At 45.9% G+C, this 17,656-nt stretch overlaps 1 protein-coding gene across 1 annotated transcript in view; it reads left to right on the top strand.

Annotated features, from left to right (window-relative positions):
- Positions 1 to 421: 421 nt before the first annotated feature.
- Positions 422 to 17,656, top strand: part of LOC137564257 (aldo-keto reductase family 1 member B1-like) — a 43,569-nt gene continuing 26,334 nt past the window's right edge. Inside the window, exons 1-4 of the mRNA XM_068277907.1 lie at positions 422 to 597; positions 11,439 to 11,606; positions 12,573 to 12,689; positions 14,643 to 14,720. Coding sequence (XP_068134008.1) covers positions 526 to 597; positions 11,439 to 11,606; positions 12,573 to 12,689; positions 14,643 to 14,720 — 435 coding nt within the window. The 5' untranslated portion in view covers positions 422 to 525. The remainder of the gene's footprint in view (positions 598 to 11,438; positions 11,607 to 12,572; positions 12,690 to 14,642; positions 14,721 to 17,656) is intronic.

Below are 17,656 nucleotides of genomic sequence, written 5' to 3' on the forward strand. Positions count from 1 at the left end.
ACCCCTCACACTCTGCTGAAGCAGCACCCCTCACACTCTGCTGAAGCAGCACCATCCTCCAGTAGCACCCCTCACACTCTGCTGAAGCAGCACCCCTCATACTCTGCTGAAGCAGCACCATCCTCCAGTAGCACCCCTCACACTCTGCTGAAGCAGCACCCCTCATACTCTGCTGAAGCACCAGTGCACCACCCTCCTCCAGTAGCACCCCTCACAACCTCTCCCAGCACCCTGCTTCCAGCAGCACTCCTCACAGCCTCTCCTAGCACCCTGCTTCCAGCAGCACCCCTCACAACCTCCTCCTCCACCACAAGCAGGCTGCCTGGCATGCCTGCAGCACCCGCCCTGCCGTCCCCTCCCTCAAAAACCGTACACAGGAGAGCGCGTACTAATGACTGTAACGTGAGCGTGACGTTGAGATCCCGCCCACTTGGTACAGCCTCCCACCGGCACTACAGCCCACCCTTCACCCAAATAGCGCTCTGAGTGCCGCGGAAGTACAGCGAGTCAGCGACAGCTGCAGACATGAAGGGAGCAATGTCAGTCCTGCTCAGCACCGGAGCCCGCATGCCGAGCCTGGGCCTGGGGACGTGGAAGGTGAGGAGGGGGGTTGTGTGACTTCATGTCTTCCTGTACTCTGTGTGCCGCTCAGTATTCCCTCATGTTGCCTGTGTGTCCTATGCCTCATTCATTATATCCCCATACAGTATGCTGCATTCTATGTACAGATATGCTACCTCACATTGCACCGTATTGCCTGTATGTGACATCACACAGTGTGCTATTCCCCCTGTATGTGACATCACAGCGTGCCATATCCCCCCTGTATGTGACATCACATTGTGCCATATCCCCCCAGTATGTGACATCACAGCGTGCTGTATTGCCTCTATGTGACAACACACCGTGTTGTATTCCCCCTGTATGTGACCTCACGGCTTGCCGTATATTCCCCCTGTATGTGACCTCACGGCGTGCCGTATATTCCCCCTGTATGTGACCTCACGGCGTGCCGTATATTTCCCCTTGTATGTGACCTCACGGCGTGCCGTATATTGCCCCTGTATGTGACCTCACGGCGTGCCGTATATTGCCCCTGTATGTGACCTCACGGCGTGCCGTATATTGCCCCTGTATGTGACCTCACGGCGTGCCGTATATTCCCCCTGTATGTGACCTCACGGCGTGCCGTATATTTCCCCTTGTATGTGACCTCACGGCGTGCCGTATATTCCCCCTGTATGTGACCTCACGGCGTGCCGTATATTCCCCCTGTATGTGACCTCACGGCGTGCCGTATATTTCCCCTTGTATGTGACCTCACGGCGTGCCGTATATTCCCCTTGTATGTGACCTCACGGCGTGCCGTATATTGCCCCTGTATGTGACCTCACGGCGTGCCGTATATTCCCCTTGTATGTGACCTCACGGCGTGCCGTATATTCCCCCTGTATGTGACCTCACGGCGTGCCGTATATTTCCCCTTGTATGTGACCTCACGGCGTGCCGTATATTCCCCTTGTATGTGACCTCACGGCGTGCCGTATATTGCCCCTGTATGTGACCTCACGGCGTGCCGTATATTCCCCCTGTATGTGACCTCACGGCGTGCCGTATATTCCCCCTGTATGTGACCTCACGGCGTGCCGTATATTCCCCCTGTATGTGACCTCACGGCGTGCCGTATATTCCCCCTGTATGTGACCTCACGGCGTGCCGTATATTCCCCCTGTATGTGACCTCGCGGAGTGCAGTATTCCCTATTCGCTCTCCTGCATCCCGGCGTGTGAGCTCCACTGCGATGAGCAACACATTCTGTGGAGACGCGGTATGTCCGGGTTTGGAGTCACCCAGAATAACGGCACTGATTGTAGGAGAACGGCAAGTGACGGAATGACCAATTGTTAGACCAATAGAATGGCAAGTGACCGCAAATAGTTAAAACTACTCTGCACTTGTAGCTGCCTAAGCCTGATGTGGCGTAGTTTTAACAGTGGTGGCTCCCGAGCACAGGAAGAAAAAACGCCTCCCCACCGGCACAGACCTCTGCTGTCTAAAGATAGCCAAAAACAATGTTTGTGCAGTGGCAGGCGATGCAACACATGCAAAGGAGCAACAGACCAATGTGCACCTTCCTTGATTAACATAGTGCGCTTGTAGCAATGCACTGCATGTTCTGCGTTGTAACACCGGCATCCGTTGCATTGCAACTGAGGAGGTGTGAAGTGTACATGAATCATACTACGTTACAATGCGTAAAACAGTGTATGTTACAGCAATGTGTTAGTGTGAAAGTACGCTAAATGCGCACCTGACATACATGAGTCACATCTTACTGGCTAGTGGACTTTTAGTGCAGTTCCACCACTCGTGGGTTTCACAGAGCCCTGCCATGATGCACAGCCATTCTGAGTCTGCAGCTCCCCCCCCCCCCAGTTTATAAGGGCTCTTTAATACTTACCGTGGTGAGTTCTGTTACGTCTCGCCGCATCCTGTTACAGAAGCAGTGATAGCCCCATGAAGCTATCACAGTGATCGCGGTGTTGTGCTCGGTTAATTATGGAGTGAGGCATACATTCATTGTATATGCTGCACTTTATGGCAACGCTGGAGCGGTAATGTGCGGTGCGATATTTCAGAACCATTGTGTTGCAGAAGAACTGGTGTGGAAGGGGCCTAAAGGGACAGTAAGCAAAGCTGGCTCCCCTATAGCACAAGTGCTATAGTGTGTGCCCTGCGCACAGGTAATTCGGAGTTCTGTCGAGATCAGCAGACCTCAAATTACTTCTCCCTCCAAGTTGCTACGACTCGGAGAGTAGTATTTTACGCAGCGGGGAATTTTAACGGCAGCAGGCGGAGCTGTCATTCAGCTCACCCTGCGCCCAACTCACCGGCGGCGTACGTATACCGCTCCATGCACAGAATAAGCCCTTGTGATTTATATAACTTTCGTTTTTGTAAGTGTACTTCTGAAGTTTGGAAATGAACCCTTCGGGTCCGCGTGGAAACATTACAATTTGTGAGCATCACAACACACAGCAGGCTTGTTCTGCATGAACAGTTACACAACCCTTCCCTGCATTTCATAACACCCTGCGGCCATAACCAACACCTGCTGAATAGTTAATTATAGCTTAGCAACCTCTAGATGTGTGTAGGTAAGGAATGCCTGTGTTACATATGATGATGCAGGCTCCACTGCGGTACTTATACAGCCGATTGGCAAACGTGGCGTCTCAAAATGGGCCGATAGGATTAGGCTGTATGTAACCATCTCATGTGATCTCCAGATATTGTAGAGATTGGGCACATTGCACGGTTACTCCCTCCTGTACAATCTGATGCTTCATGAAGAGTGTGGAGATTTCCAGCTGTCTCATCAGATTAGCGTGCAGTACCATCTTTCTGTATTGCTTATGTTCTGCCGATTTCAAAGTTAGTAGATGTTACCCAACAGTCATAAATCCAATTAAGTGGCCAGGGTGGTTGTTTTTTTTTTTTTTTTTTTTTTTTTTTTTTTTTTTTTTTTTTTTTTTTTTTTTAGAACAGTGAGGCCTCTCTTACACTTACCGCAGTGAGACGCGTCACGGCACTCTCCCCCACCGTAGCCTGTTGCAGTGGCCATTAAAGTCAATGAGCCAAGAGGCGACTTTTCGGGTAAGGTGCAATTGTTCTAAATCGCACCGATGGAAAAGCATCACGCCAGTTTCTGCGCCAGAGGAGCTTACACTCTGTGTGTACCGCAGTCACACCGGGCTCAGTTCACTCAGCACAGTTTATAAATTGCTGTAGTTTTTCTCTTGCGCTGTTATTCCCTTTTGGGGTGTAATTTTAATACAAACCTACAAACAAAGCTTTGGGGTTTTAAGGTGTCTCTAGCAGGGCTGAGGAGTCAGAGCAATTTTTTGCTAGGAACACACAATGCGTCCTTTTTTTTTTTTTTTTTTCCCCGATTCAATTTCCCGCTCGATTCTCTTATCTTTTTTCTTATCTATTTCTATTCACTTCTATGAGAAATAATATCGGACATGATGGAAATGATCTAAGTGTATGGTGTGTACCTAGCATGTGGGTACCTGGAGTAGGAGTCTGTGGTTTCATAAACGGAGGCGTTGGAGTCGGATGATTTTTGAACCCACTTAATAGCCATGCAAGGGCTGTGCAGGAGGAGTCAGTCGAGGAGTCGGAATCAGTGGTATCATAAACATCGGAGTTGGATGATTTTTTTGACACTACAGCCCTGGTCTCTAGTACCACAAAGCCATGAAATGTAGCTTTTAATAGTAGTATTTTTTTAAGAGCCTGTTTCCATGTGCCAACATTTCCTCTGTTTTTATGCACGCAAATTTGGAAGCAGAATGGAGTGGTGGTATAGCCTACAATTGAGGGGGGAAAAAATAATATATTCTGAACATGAGCTTTAACTATCCTTCCTAGTGTGCTGGTGTCTCTCCAGGAACCTTTTCCGCCACCTATTAGGTGGTGGGTGGGGGAGTTTGCCCTTTTTTTGTTCCATGGCCTTTAAGGGGACTTCTGCGCACAGCATTAAGGACGTGTGCCGGCCCAGAAGTACATAGACTGACATACATTTAAAAATGGCACAGGCACATTTTTGTAATGTCGATAGATGGCTCACCCTACTGCAGCCAAACTCCTGCCTGTACTAAATACTACTCCCTCTCTGAGTTGTAGCAGCCTGGGGGGGGTTGGATATGTGATTTGGGCACAGTGTATTGTTGGTGCCCAAATTAGTCACTGAGCACCACTATAGCCACAATTCTTATTACAGCCTATGGCAGCGCCTAATTGAACGGCACAGTCCTGTGCCAAAATTAGGTGATTCGCATATACTGTAATATGCAGGATTTAATACAAAAGCAATGTGTTTAAAGTTAATGGAATTTGTCGAAAGAGGAAAAAAGTAAACCAGATAAGGTGAGCGAAGGCTCTGTCCCCTCGTTGCAGGGCTGGCTCCTCCGTTTGAATCCCCCGCCGCGGGGGACTTCAGAAGTCTTTAGGAGTGAGTCCTCCTGAAGACGGGCCGCTCCATACCGCACACGCGCTAGTGTGCGAGAGAGGGCGCTCATGCGTGCTCAGTATGGAGTGGCCCGTCTTTAAGGAGTACTCAGCTCCCGAAGACTTACGAAGCCTCCTTTGGCAGTGGGAAGAGCACTATTTGTCCATATTGGTGAAATGCTGCTATGGTGGTGACAGTGCTGCAACAGGGAACGAGAGAGGTGTGGGAAGGCTCTATAGGACCCAGAGGTTTCCCTCTCCATAGGTAAGTATCTATCCTCCTTTTTTTGATTCCCATTCACTTTAAAAATACCCAATGTGATTGAACGCAATTGAATCAGGGTTGGGTGCAACTTATGTGTGTGGGGGGAAGGGGGGGGGGGTCTATACAGTCACTTCTGGGGGATTGTCATGATCTGCATGTTTCCATAGGTGCGGCTTGAATAGCACCACATAAATACCTGATTCAGTCTCCACCTTTCATTGATAAATTCCTCCAGCAGCAGCTGCTTAGAATGTGAGATCCGTTCCGCTGCTCCATTAATTTACACATTTGCCTGTACTCCAGGCTTGATGGAATGTATTAATTTCTTCTTCTCACTAAGCATGTGAGTTCTCTGAGCTGAATCCCAGTCATGTGTTTCCACAGGGAATTTCCCATATCTCCTGATAAGCTTTTCTAAGTTTTTTTTTTTTTTTTTTTTTTTTTTTTTTTTCCCTTTTAAATGCTTATGAAGGGCTACTCCCAAGACGGGTCTTTGGCAGATTTGCATTACATCTCTCATGACAAACTGTGATATATGTTCACAGCGTAGCTGTACACATGTTCATTTTGGTGATTTTGCTGAAATGAAGACTATTGTTCTGCACTTCCCTGCACTTCCCTTTGGAGATAATAATTGTACCTTTTTTTTTTTTTTTTTTTTTTTTTTTTTCCCCCTATTTGAAATTTTTTACATTTTTTTTTTTTTTTTTTCCTGAAGAGCATGTTAAAAGTGTATCCGAGATGAAAAATTAACTATAACAAGTAACTTCTGTATATCTTATCTAAAGTTTAGATAGTTTATACACATCAAATCTAGCTGCAAACAGCTTCAACAGTATGGCCTAGTGCACACCGGAGCGTTTTCGCTGCTGTTTGCGATCCGCTTGCGGGTGCGGATCCGCTAGGGTAATGTATGTCAGTGGGCTGGTGCACACCAGAGCGGGAGGCGTTTTGCAGAAACGCATACTCCCGGGCTGCTGCAGATTTTGGATTACGGATGCGTTTCTGCCTCAATGTTAAGTATAGGAAAACCGCAAACCGCTCTGAAAAACGGCACTTCAGAGCGGTTTGCCAGGCGTTTTTTGTTACAGTAGCTGTTCAGTAACAGCTTTACTGTAACAATACATGAAATCTACTATCACAAAACCGCAAAACGCTAGCTGAAACGCTACAGAAACATAAGAACAAGCGTTTCAAAATCTGCTAGCATTTTGCGGATCTGTTAGCGGTTTTTGGTGTGCACCAGGCCTATATGAGTATTTCTTCCTTTGATACAATGAGAGCAGCCATGTTCTGTTTGTCATCATTACACAGGCAAGCTGCTCTGTATGTCCATCCCTCAGCCTGTGAAAACTCCACTTCCCTCTCTGCCCCCTTTCCTCTGAAATCTCCCCAGACTGAGCTCCCCTTGAGAAATGCCCTATAAACTATATGTAAGTGGCACAATTATGCAATGAGTAAAAGTTTATCTCGGATCCACTTTAATGCAATGCCTACAGAATGTAACCTAGATTCATGTTATTCTATGTTATTGACATTATCTCAGGATTCACCTACGATCGTTTGTGACCATGGCCACTGATATGGGGAAGTCTTCATTTATTGTGCACAAGGGCCAACTGTTGGCTGCTTCTGCCACTGACACACACTGCAAATCACATTACGTGCATCGCTTGTTACATTTCTTGGAGCTGATATATGAAAAAAATGCAAACGCTAATTTCCTGTGGTATGTTTGACAAATGTAGCACTCAGTGTCAGTTGTAAAACAAGCCTATAAGTCCAGAGTGCAATAGTAATAAAATACGCATATTTTACTGGTTAGCTCACACTACATTTATATAGTATATCTGGGTACAGTACTTGTGTATAACGGCATTGGATGACTATTGACCATTGGCCCCAGCAGGGCTGTGAAATTGGAGTCCCTGGGCTCAGTATTCTTTCCTCCCTGTTACCTTTTAAATAGATAGATAGATATTATATAATCTCTAAACTGAATCTGGAAGTGGCCTGAACTTGTTCATTTTCCCTACTCCTCTTATGCCCATTGTGACAACGCTAAGGTTCCTTGTGGAACCTTAAAGCTGGATTATCTCCATAAAAATCTAATTTCAACAGCCAGCAACTAGTCTGAGTGTATTAAAGGACTTATGAGCCGAAGCAAAAAAAAGAAAAGTTAATTACCTTTGCTGAATGTCAGACCTCAGGGCAGACGATCAGTGCCTCCCTTGCTATTTATAGACCCTCTGCCATGTTAATCCAGCTATCATTAGTGGCCCCGACCCGGGCCAGGTTCGCCTTGGCTCATGACGATTAGAATCGCCGCTTTAAAACTCCTCTGCCTGCGCAGTACTGAGGCTGCGCAGGATTACAGTCCTGGGAGCGGACATCGTCGCTCGGTATACTGTTATACGTCATGTGGGCTTCACCACATGACAGCCCACATGACTGACTGCACTTCGAGCCGGCCGCGCCCCCTCAGCACAGAATACCAGCGCTGAGCGAGGGAGGACGTTACCTAGCTAAAGGATTAGTTTTCTGCCGATTTGCAGAGTACGTTATTTTATTCAAATCTGCAGTAAACAAGTCCTGTAGCTAGGTAACGTCCTCCCTCGCTCAGGGCTGGTATTCTGTGCTGAGGGGGCGCGGCCGGCTCGAAGTGCAGTCAGTCATGTGGGCTGTCATGTGGTGAAGCCCACATGACGTATAACAGTATACCGAGCGACGATGTCCGCTCCCAGGACTGTAATCCTGCGCAGCCTCAGTACTGCGCAGGCAGAGGAGTTTTAAAGCGGCGATTCTAATCGTCATGAGCTAAGGCGACCCTGGCCCGGGTCTGGGCCACTAATGATAGCTGGATTAACATGACAGAGGGTCTATAAATGGCAAGGGGGGCACGGATTGTCTGTCCTGAGGTCTGACATTTAGCAAAGGTAATTAACTTTTTTTTTTTTTTTTTTTTGCTTCGGCTCGTAAGTCCCTTTAAGAGAGAGAGATGCTAATCCTGCACCCCTGTCTGGGGTTGTTTTGCTGCTTCAGGACCTGGGAGGCTTGCTGTGATTGATGGAACCATGAATTCTACTGTCTACCAAAAAATCCTGAAGGAGAATGTCCGGCCAACTGTTCGTCAACTCAAACTGAAGGAATCTTGGGTGCTGCAGCAGGACAATGACCCAAAACACACCAGCAAATCCGCCTCTGAATGGCTGAAGAAAAACAAAATGAAGACTTTGGAGTGGCCTAGTCAAAGCCCTGACCTGAATCCTATTGAGATGTTGTGGCATGACCTTAAAAAGGCGGTTCATGCTAGAAAACCCTCAAAGCTGAATTACAACAATTCTGCAAAGATGAGTGGGCCAAAATTCCTCCAGAGCGCTGTAAAAGACTCGTTGCAAGTTATCGCAAACGCTTGATTGCAGTTATTGCTGCTAAGGGTGGCCCAACCAGTTATTAGGTTCAGGGGGAAATTTCTTTTTCACACAGGGCCATGTAGGTTTGGAGTTTTTTTTTTTTTTTTCTCACTAAATAATAAAAACCATCATTTAAAACTGCATTTTGTGTTCAATTATGTTATCTTTGACTAATAGTTAACGTTTTTTGATGAGCAGAAATATTTAAGTGTGACAAACATGCAAAAGAATAAGAAATCAGGAAGGGGGCAAATAGTTTTTCCCATCACTGTACATGTGATTCTAATTTGCAATTCTTAATCTGTACTGCATGCTGCGTTTTTCTGCATTTATTTTCTCATTTTGATAGCATCCAGGGAAAATTGGAATCGCAAATCAGATTTGCAGGGGCCTTAGAGGGGCAAAAATAAGCCTAGCTAAGGAAGAACTGTGCATCTGTATTATAATTAAAGCGGACCTGAACTCTTGCACAGGAAAGATGGAAAACACTGAGAAATCCACCCTCTGTCCACCCTGTGCGTTTTTTGTTTTGGTTTTTTGTTTGTTTGTTTTTATAGAGTACAGCTATTTCTTTGTTTCTTCTTAGCAAATAATGAGCCAGTGTAATTTGATCTCCCAGCTGTCTGCCTAGTTGTGAGCTAATATGTAAATAGATGAGATTAACCCTTTCTGTGCTCCCAGCAAACCCGGAAGTAACTATAATGCAGCATGTCTGAGGAGCTCTGTAAGCTGTAACAAGGAAATGTTTTTCTGTAAAGCTTATTATGCTGTTACTTGTCTTTTAGCGCAGAGAGGAAGTTCTGAGTTCAGGTCCGCTCTAAGAGCTCTGACTGTTCTCGTCACGCCTCTCTATTATTTTCCACTTTACATAGTTCTGTTTACTGTTAATTATGCATAAAGAGACACTGGGGAGATATATCCACACATTACCGACAGTTTTTTTTTCTTCTTAATCTGTTCTAACCAGCAGGGAAAACAGTTCTGCATGATAAGAACGTTCTTAAATCCTAGTAATAGTGGCAGTTTAGCGTGGATTTCTAGGAGCTGCACTACAGTTAAGAGCAGTGCAAATCCATCCCTAAACTGGCGCAGATTAAGAAGTGCTTGAAAGCAGTTCTACAGATGTAGAACTTCTGGCTAGACATGATTGCAGAGTGCAGGCTGTACATGATTTGTGATGTGCCCATCCCACCTTCTGAATTCCTGCTCAGTGCCTGTTGCTATCAATACAGCAGGTGCGTTGGTTACCTCAGCAACAGCAATTCCCTTCACACACTGCACTATCTGAGAGACCTTCCCAGCTCCTCCTATTATACAACAGTTTTAGAAGGAATCTGCAGTATCTAATGATTTCTTAAAGAGAATCTGTATTGTTAAAATTGCACAAAGTAAACATACCAGTGCGTTAGGGGACATCTCCTATTACCCTCTGTCACAATTTCGCCGCTCCTCGACGCATTAAGTGGTTAAAAACAGTTTTTAAAAGTTTGTTTATAAACAAACAAAATGGCCACCAAAACAGGAAGTAGGTTGATGTACAGTATGTCCACACATAGAAAATACATTCATACACAAGCAGGCTGTATACACCCTTCCTTTTGAATCTCAAGAGATCATTTGTGTGTTTCTTTCCCCCTGCAGCTATCTTCCACTGAAGTGTCAGGCTGTTTCTTCCTGCAGAGTGCAGACAGCTTTGCCCTTGTCTGTAATTCCTCAGTATGTGAAAGCCCAGCCAGCTCAGAGGAGGATTTATCCAGCTTGTAAAAGATAAGAGAGAAGAGAGAAGCTGCTCTAATCTAAATAATACACAGGCAGTGTGTAGAGGGGCCTGGAGGGGGGAGATGCATCACAGAACCACAACACTGAAGAACTTGGCAGCCTTCCAGACACAGGCTGACAAGTCTGACAAGAGAGAGATAAGTTGATTTATTACAGAGATGGTGATAGTAGAATGTGCTGCAGTAAGCCAGAACACATTAGAATAGCTTTTGGAACTTGTAGGATGATAAAAAACAGGATGCAATTTTTGTTACGGAGTCTCTTTAAAGGGAAGGTCCAAGCAAAATAAAAAAATGAGCTTCACTTACCTGGGGCTTCTACCAGCCCCATGCAGCCATCCTGTGCCCTCTTAGTCACTCACTGCTGCTCCAGTCCCCCGCTGGCAGCTTGCCGACCTCGGAGGTCGGCGGGCCGCATTGCATACATTTTTACGCATTCCCGCTAGTGCAGGAACATTAACACATACATTTTTACGCGTTACTGGTTCAATGCGTACATTTTTACGCATTGAACCAGTAACGCGTAAAATGTATGTGTTAATATATATATATATATTTTTTATTTTTTTTTGCTTGGACCTTCCCTTTTAAGATGCCTGAGACAGTTCTGCATGGATTTGTAAAAACCTACAAATATTTTGTCTCAGACACTCTTGATAAATCTGGCCCATTGAATTTACCAGACTTGGGAGATGACGCGTAAAAAGTATTGTTATTGTTGTTATTATTATTATTATTATTATTATTATTATTATTATTATTATTAGGATCATCCAGGAGGGAGAAAAGACCCTCACAGAGCCGTTCGTGCATCCAAATTCTGGAGAAAATAAGTAAAGAATGAAATTTATATTGATCAGGGGCAATGTGGGGTTAATTCAACTGATTCCTCAATGGGGTTTGTAAGTAAGCTAGGAAGTAAAATATGAGTGAAATGTATAAATAAATCATCGCTCTCTGTTGTAGTCAGAGCCGGGCAAAGTGACAGCGGCGGTGGAGGCCGCTCTGGATGTGGGATACAGACACTTAGACTGCGCCTATGTCTATCAGAATGAGAACGAGGTGGGCGATGCCATTCAGAAGAAGATCAAAGAAGGTGTGATTAAGCGAGAGGACCTATTCGTCACCAGCAAGGTAAAGACATCTGTTGCAGATGGTTAAATGTTTATTGTATGCCATTTTTTTACAGCTCATATCCGGACCAATCATAAAAGTTGCAGCACTTTATTTGGGGGGAAAACTAATTACACTAGTGGAAAAACGGCACTACCATTTACATGTTAATCCTGGTGCTGTTGTGATTGGCTAAATGGGCTCAATCTGATTTATCTCAGAAAAGACAAAAAGCAAAGCGGCCACTAATCGTAGTGTTAAAATATGGGGAACAACACACTGTAAAAACTGTTCTCTTGATTGTGACTTGTTAGGTAGCAGCTTCATAAGCTTGTAAAGACCTATACACCTATCTCTACTCAAGTCCTCGAACTGTCTTCCTTGGTGGCTGCCTGTCAAAAAATCACAGTGGGGGCCAATGGCTACAATGCTTGTGCAGTATGCTGGAAACTATTTTAGCAGAGCTGTGGAGTCGGAGCAATTTTGGGTACCTGGAGTTGGAAGTTGGTGGTCTCAATAAATTGAGGAGTTGGATGATTTTTGTACAAACACCACAGCCCTGGTAAGTATTAGCCTAAGGGGTCTGAACAGTTTTGGGTACCTGGAGTCGGTGGTTTCATAAACTTTGGGGTTGGATGATTTTAGTACCGACTCCACAGCCCTGTATTTTAGCGTGGTAGGCGCTCTCCAAAAAAAGAAAACCATTTTAGGTTCTATTTTAGTGCGAGACACATAGTCAAAACTTTGACACGTTGAACTGTTGTGACTATTTCCAGGATCCGCAGACCCAGCATTCTAGATAAGCCTAAAGGCATGACATTTGTTCACAACTCAGTCATAATAAACCTTGGATTGTTATGACTGCTGTGTCATTAAACTCCCATGTGTTTCTGCGAATCTGGAGTACTGATTTCCACATTCACCGGGCACAGGCTAATTTCTTTAATGTATCTGTGCACTGAATGTCTTCTCTTGTGTGGATTCTAGCTATGGTCCACCTTCCACGCCAAATCCATGGTGAGAGATGCTCTCCAGAAGACACTGTCTGCTCTGAAGCTGGATTACCTGGACCTGTACCTGATTCACTGGCCAACAGGATTTAAGGTATGATTGATGTAGCTCAGGACCTCTCTCTGGAAACGTTTCACTTTCATCCAGGTTATTAGGTTTATTATCTGTATATTTGGGTTTTTAAGAGTGATATTGAGACAGATTAGGTTATGGAATTTAAACTACCAAATATATCAGCAAATAAGATATGACTTGAGGATTGCACAGACAAACTTAGGCTACACACTCGCCGCCTGACCAGCGACACCCCCTCAACAACGGTCGTCAAGCGACGCCTCTTCCTGCTCACAACATCACGCATCTTCATGAGGGGAAGTAAGCGATCGCGGTACTTTGCACGGAGTTGTCAGGGATATCGGTCACATAACAATGCGCAATCGCCATTGGGGGGCAACATCGTTAACATGATTATGTTGAACGATGTTCCCTGACGTTGGGGAACATTGGCGCAAATATCACCTTGTGGGTACTTGGCTTTACTCCCACCTCCCAGTGTAGAGCGAGCATTTGAGCGTGCTGATGTGTGCAGTGTGTGCTGCAGTATGTACAGGGCCGGTGCTCCAACAAAATAGCCTACATCATCAAACTAACCTACATCCCATTGACTTTACTGTCCCCCTCCCTAACCCTTTGCCTATGCATTTGCCAATGCATGTAGGCTGATTCGACACGTAGACATAAATTATGGCGGATCTGGCAAGGAAATAAGGGGTTACTACATATGAAAGAGTGGGAAAATGGGAAGCAGCACATGAAAAAGGAAACTGATGCTCAAGGGAGCTGTTCATGAAAGGAGGGGTTACTTTACATGGATAAAACACGAGGAAGGGGGGGCTTCACATGGAATGGGAGGTGTGCCGCAGCACAAGAAGAGTCGCAACATACTTGGCCTAGCGGCACAAGAAGTTTAAATCCAACCTTGAGTATGTATAGCTACCACTCCTTTCTCTGGCTTGCATCCTGTAGAGTCGCATGCAGCTGCTGAGCTGCACTTTTGTCATGTGACCACAGTGAGCCTGGAGCTCTAGTGGCCCCTTCGTAAAGCTGACTGGAAACTAGAGGATGCAAGCTGGAGCCGAGGACAGGTATACATGCTTAAAGAAAACCTGTAACCTCAAAAAGTCCACTGGGGGGTACTCGCCTTGGGAGGCGGAAGCCTCAGGGTCCCAATGAGGCTTCCCACGCCGTCCTCTGTCCCTCGGGGGTCTCGCTACAGCCCTCCAAACAGCGGCGATGTAAATATTTACCTTCCCGGCTGCTGCGCAGGCGCTGTGGTAGCTGTCTGCTCCGAAGTAGGCGGAAATACCCGATCGCCGTCAGGTCTGCTCTACTACGCAGGCGCAACTTTCCGGCGCCTGCGCAGTAGAGCGGACCCGACTGAGATTGGGTATTTCCGCCTACTTCGGAGCTGAAAGTTGCAACAGCGCCCCCACTGGAGCCTGCAAAGGTAAACATTGAACAGGCTGTCGGCGGCTGTTCGGAGGGCTGCGTGGGACAGAGGACGGCGTGGGAAGCCTCATTGGGACCCTGAGGCTTCCCCCTCCCGAGGTGAGTACCCCCCCCAGGGGAACTTTTTGATCTTACAGAGTCTCTTTAAGCATGCTCCGCAGTGCACCATGTATACAGGGGCCCTTGCACATATCACCCATGGTATATCTTCAGCAGATAGACCGATTTTCAACACCACCACACAGGCATGCACGGACCAACGGGAATCCCAGGACAGGAGGTACGTCACTGAGCAGGGACGTGCCTTTGCATATGACCCTGTCTGCATACTCTGCCGCAGAGTCATATGATTGTTTTTTGCGGTGGGATCTGGCAGGAGTATCACATTGCAACGCAAAAATAAAGTAAAATCGTCTTCAAAGAGAACTTGGGTGTAAGTGTGACTGGATATGATTTAATGTAGAGGCTGCCTTTTTTGTAAAATGATATCCAGATTTTAGGGGGCTGGTTTAATTATGCTCTGCTGTCCTTTTGCAGCCTGGAGATGCCTTATTCCCCTGTGACGATCAAGGACTGGTGTACCCAAGTGACACAGACTACTTGGACACCTGGGAGGTGAGTATAAAATGTCTGTCTCGTTCAGATGTACTTTATGTATTTTAAAGCAGCTCTCCAGGCAGAAATAGACTGTGTTCCCTCAGCATTCTTCTGGGACAAAAAGCATGAGCTGGCCACCAAGAGATGGAAACCTCAGCACCTCCACAGTAAAAGTACAAATAAAATGTACAACTTTGGAGACGGCTCTGACAGATGCTCTATGGCCATCTAGAGGTGACCTCTTTCCTACCTGGGATATAGTAGAGCAAGCAAGAGGGACCATATCCACTATCCAGCAGTCTGAGAGTGAGCATGCAGACACAGACCAGCAGCTTGCAGGCAGAGTGTCTGCTAGATGGGTGTCATGTGCCTAATATAGTAATGGTGCCAATACATTACTCAATATTGCAGCCCGTTTGACTCCAACTCCACTGCCCTGGTTGGAAGGTCAGAGTCTGAGCAATTTTGGGTCGCTGGAGTTGGGAGTCGGTGGTTTCATAAACTGAGGAGTCGGATGATTTTTGTACCGACTCCACAGCCCTGGTTCCAACACAATATGGTCATTTAATTAATTTAGGGCTTAAATCAGTTGAAAGGATTATTTGAAAATGCTGGCAAAATTTTGCTCGCGAAGGCTCAGTCAGGTTCTCAGTGGTATTATGAGGCAACCGATGGACCCCGGACCGGTGTCCCCAAGTGTATGTGTCCCTTTCCCATGCTAGTGTTCAGTGTTAAAGGACAATTGTAACGAGAGGGATATGGAGGCTGCCATATTTATTCTCCTTTTTAAACATTATCCGTTTCCTGGCAGTCCTGCTGATCCTCTGCCTCTAATACCTTTAGCCACAGACACTGAACAAGCATGAAGCAGATCAGGTGTTTCTAACATTATTGTCAAGATTAGCCGCATGCTTGTTTCTGGTGTTATTAAAACACTACTGCAGCCAAATAGACCAGCAGTGCTGCCAGGCAACTGGTGTAGTTTAAAAGGAGATCAATATGGCAGCCTCCATATTTTTCTCGCTTTAGTTGCCCTTTAAAGTTTCAGTTCTCCAACAGCACAAATCCTGGCCTCCTCACTACAAAAGCCTGTTCCACGTGACACTGGCGCATGTTATGTCAATAGACGCTGAGCCACATGGTACAGGCACCCGTTGTGCTGCTGAACACCGGAGGCCAGGAGTTGCCATGGCAGAGAGGTGAACCTTTACACTAAGCCTGGGGGGGGGGGGGGGGGGAGGGGGTAGTGCAGTTTTTGCAGGGGTTTGTAGTTCATGGAGGGCAAAGTCTAGGGTGCCAGGACATCTGGTGATGTACATCCATGCCTGAGGAGCTCCCTGCAGTAGGCCTTCATCTCCTCACCCTAGGGCTAAGTAAGCAGATGATGAGGTTCTGTAGTATCTCTGAATATGTCTTGTTTTCACTCATTAGTCTAAAAGAGGTGAAGATGTCGGACAGGAAGGAATTTGGGGAAGTTGAATCGAGATTTAAATTCCTGTTTGAGGAAGCCAAGGGTCACAGTGGGGGCACACATGAAAGCCTAAACATACAAGGAGAAAAGAACTTTCCTTATAACAGATTGTCTAGCAAGCTCATGGTGAACCAGAACTTAGGAGTGCGTAAGGGGGTAAAAAAGACCAAAAAATCCTGTTTACTAAAATGCTATGCAAAACAGAAATGTACCTCAAAACAGAAGGTAGTTGAGATTATTCAGGTTGGAATGTGTTTCTACAATGTCACACAATGCATCACTGCTAAATATGCAAATCATTCTTTTATGTCCCTGTAAGCCAGGAGTGTCAAACTCAAATACAAAGTGGGCCGAAATTGTACATTGGGACCAAGTCGTGGGCCAACCTCAATATCTACTGGCCCCCTTCAACCACTATACAGTTCCCTGGTGTCTAGTTTCCTCCCTCTCCTATAGAGTTTCCTGATGTCTAGAGGCCACCACCCTCCCCTATACAGTTCCCTAGTGTTTAGTGCTGCCCACCCCATATGGCTTCCCTGGAGTTCTAAGGCTTCACCTCCAGTATAGCTTCCCTGGTGGCCTAGAGTGGGCCAAACATAATGCAAAGTGGGGAAACCACTTGAGGGCCAAATTTAATTGCTCTGATGGACAGATTTGGCCCGCGGGACAGAGTTTGACATGTATCTAGAACCGCTGGAATGCAATGATGTGTCAGCTTGTTAATTGCACTGAGCCACAATAATTCAACCTCCATACAGACTGTTTCAGACAGTTTAGTCCTCATGAGCGCATGGCATGAATTAATGTGGCTCTATGAGGTAGGACGTGGGGAGAAGGGGGGGGGGGGGGGGTAGAATAAGGCTACATCCTCCTCCTATTGGAGAGACAGCATATCAAACCCTGCATGTTCTTACATAATATACAGAGCTTGATGCCAGCGGTGTATGTGTTACCAAGACACCCCAGAGATCTGATAGTAGCAGATGTACTAATAAGGCTAATAGACTCCCCAGAGATCCAGTTAGTAGCAGATGCTCTAATGCAGTTAATTCAGGAAAATCTACTTCAAAAATAATTATTGCAGTGGCAGAACATGAATAGAAAGCATCTATTGTGCGATCTTCCTGGTAGAGAAATAAAAATACAGGAAGTTCAATTTCCAGTTCTTTAGGTTCATGTCTTCCAACTGCTTCTCCTGCTGAAATAAGCAGGGCTGTGGAGTCGGTACAAAAATCCTCCGACTCCTCAGTTTAGGATTTCACCGCCTCTGACTCCTCTAATTTGCATATTACAATCTTGTTGAATAAAAGTATGTAACATGAAATTCGTCTCTAACTGCCAACGCTTAGGAATTTTAAAAGACAACTGAAGTGAGAAGGATATGGAGACTGCCATATTTATTCCCTTTAGTCATAGACTAAAACTAGTCCTTGGTAAGAGTACTTGTAAAAGGTACAGACCGGAACAAAGAACATCTATCAGG

Source organism: Hyperolius riggenbachi, chromosome 3 (assembly GCF_040937935.1).
Source record: "Hyperolius riggenbachi isolate aHypRig1 chromosome 3, aHypRig1.pri, whole genome shotgun sequence".
NCBI classification, from domain to species: Eukaryota; Metazoa; Chordata; class Amphibia; order Anura; family Hyperoliidae; genus Hyperolius; species Hyperolius riggenbachi.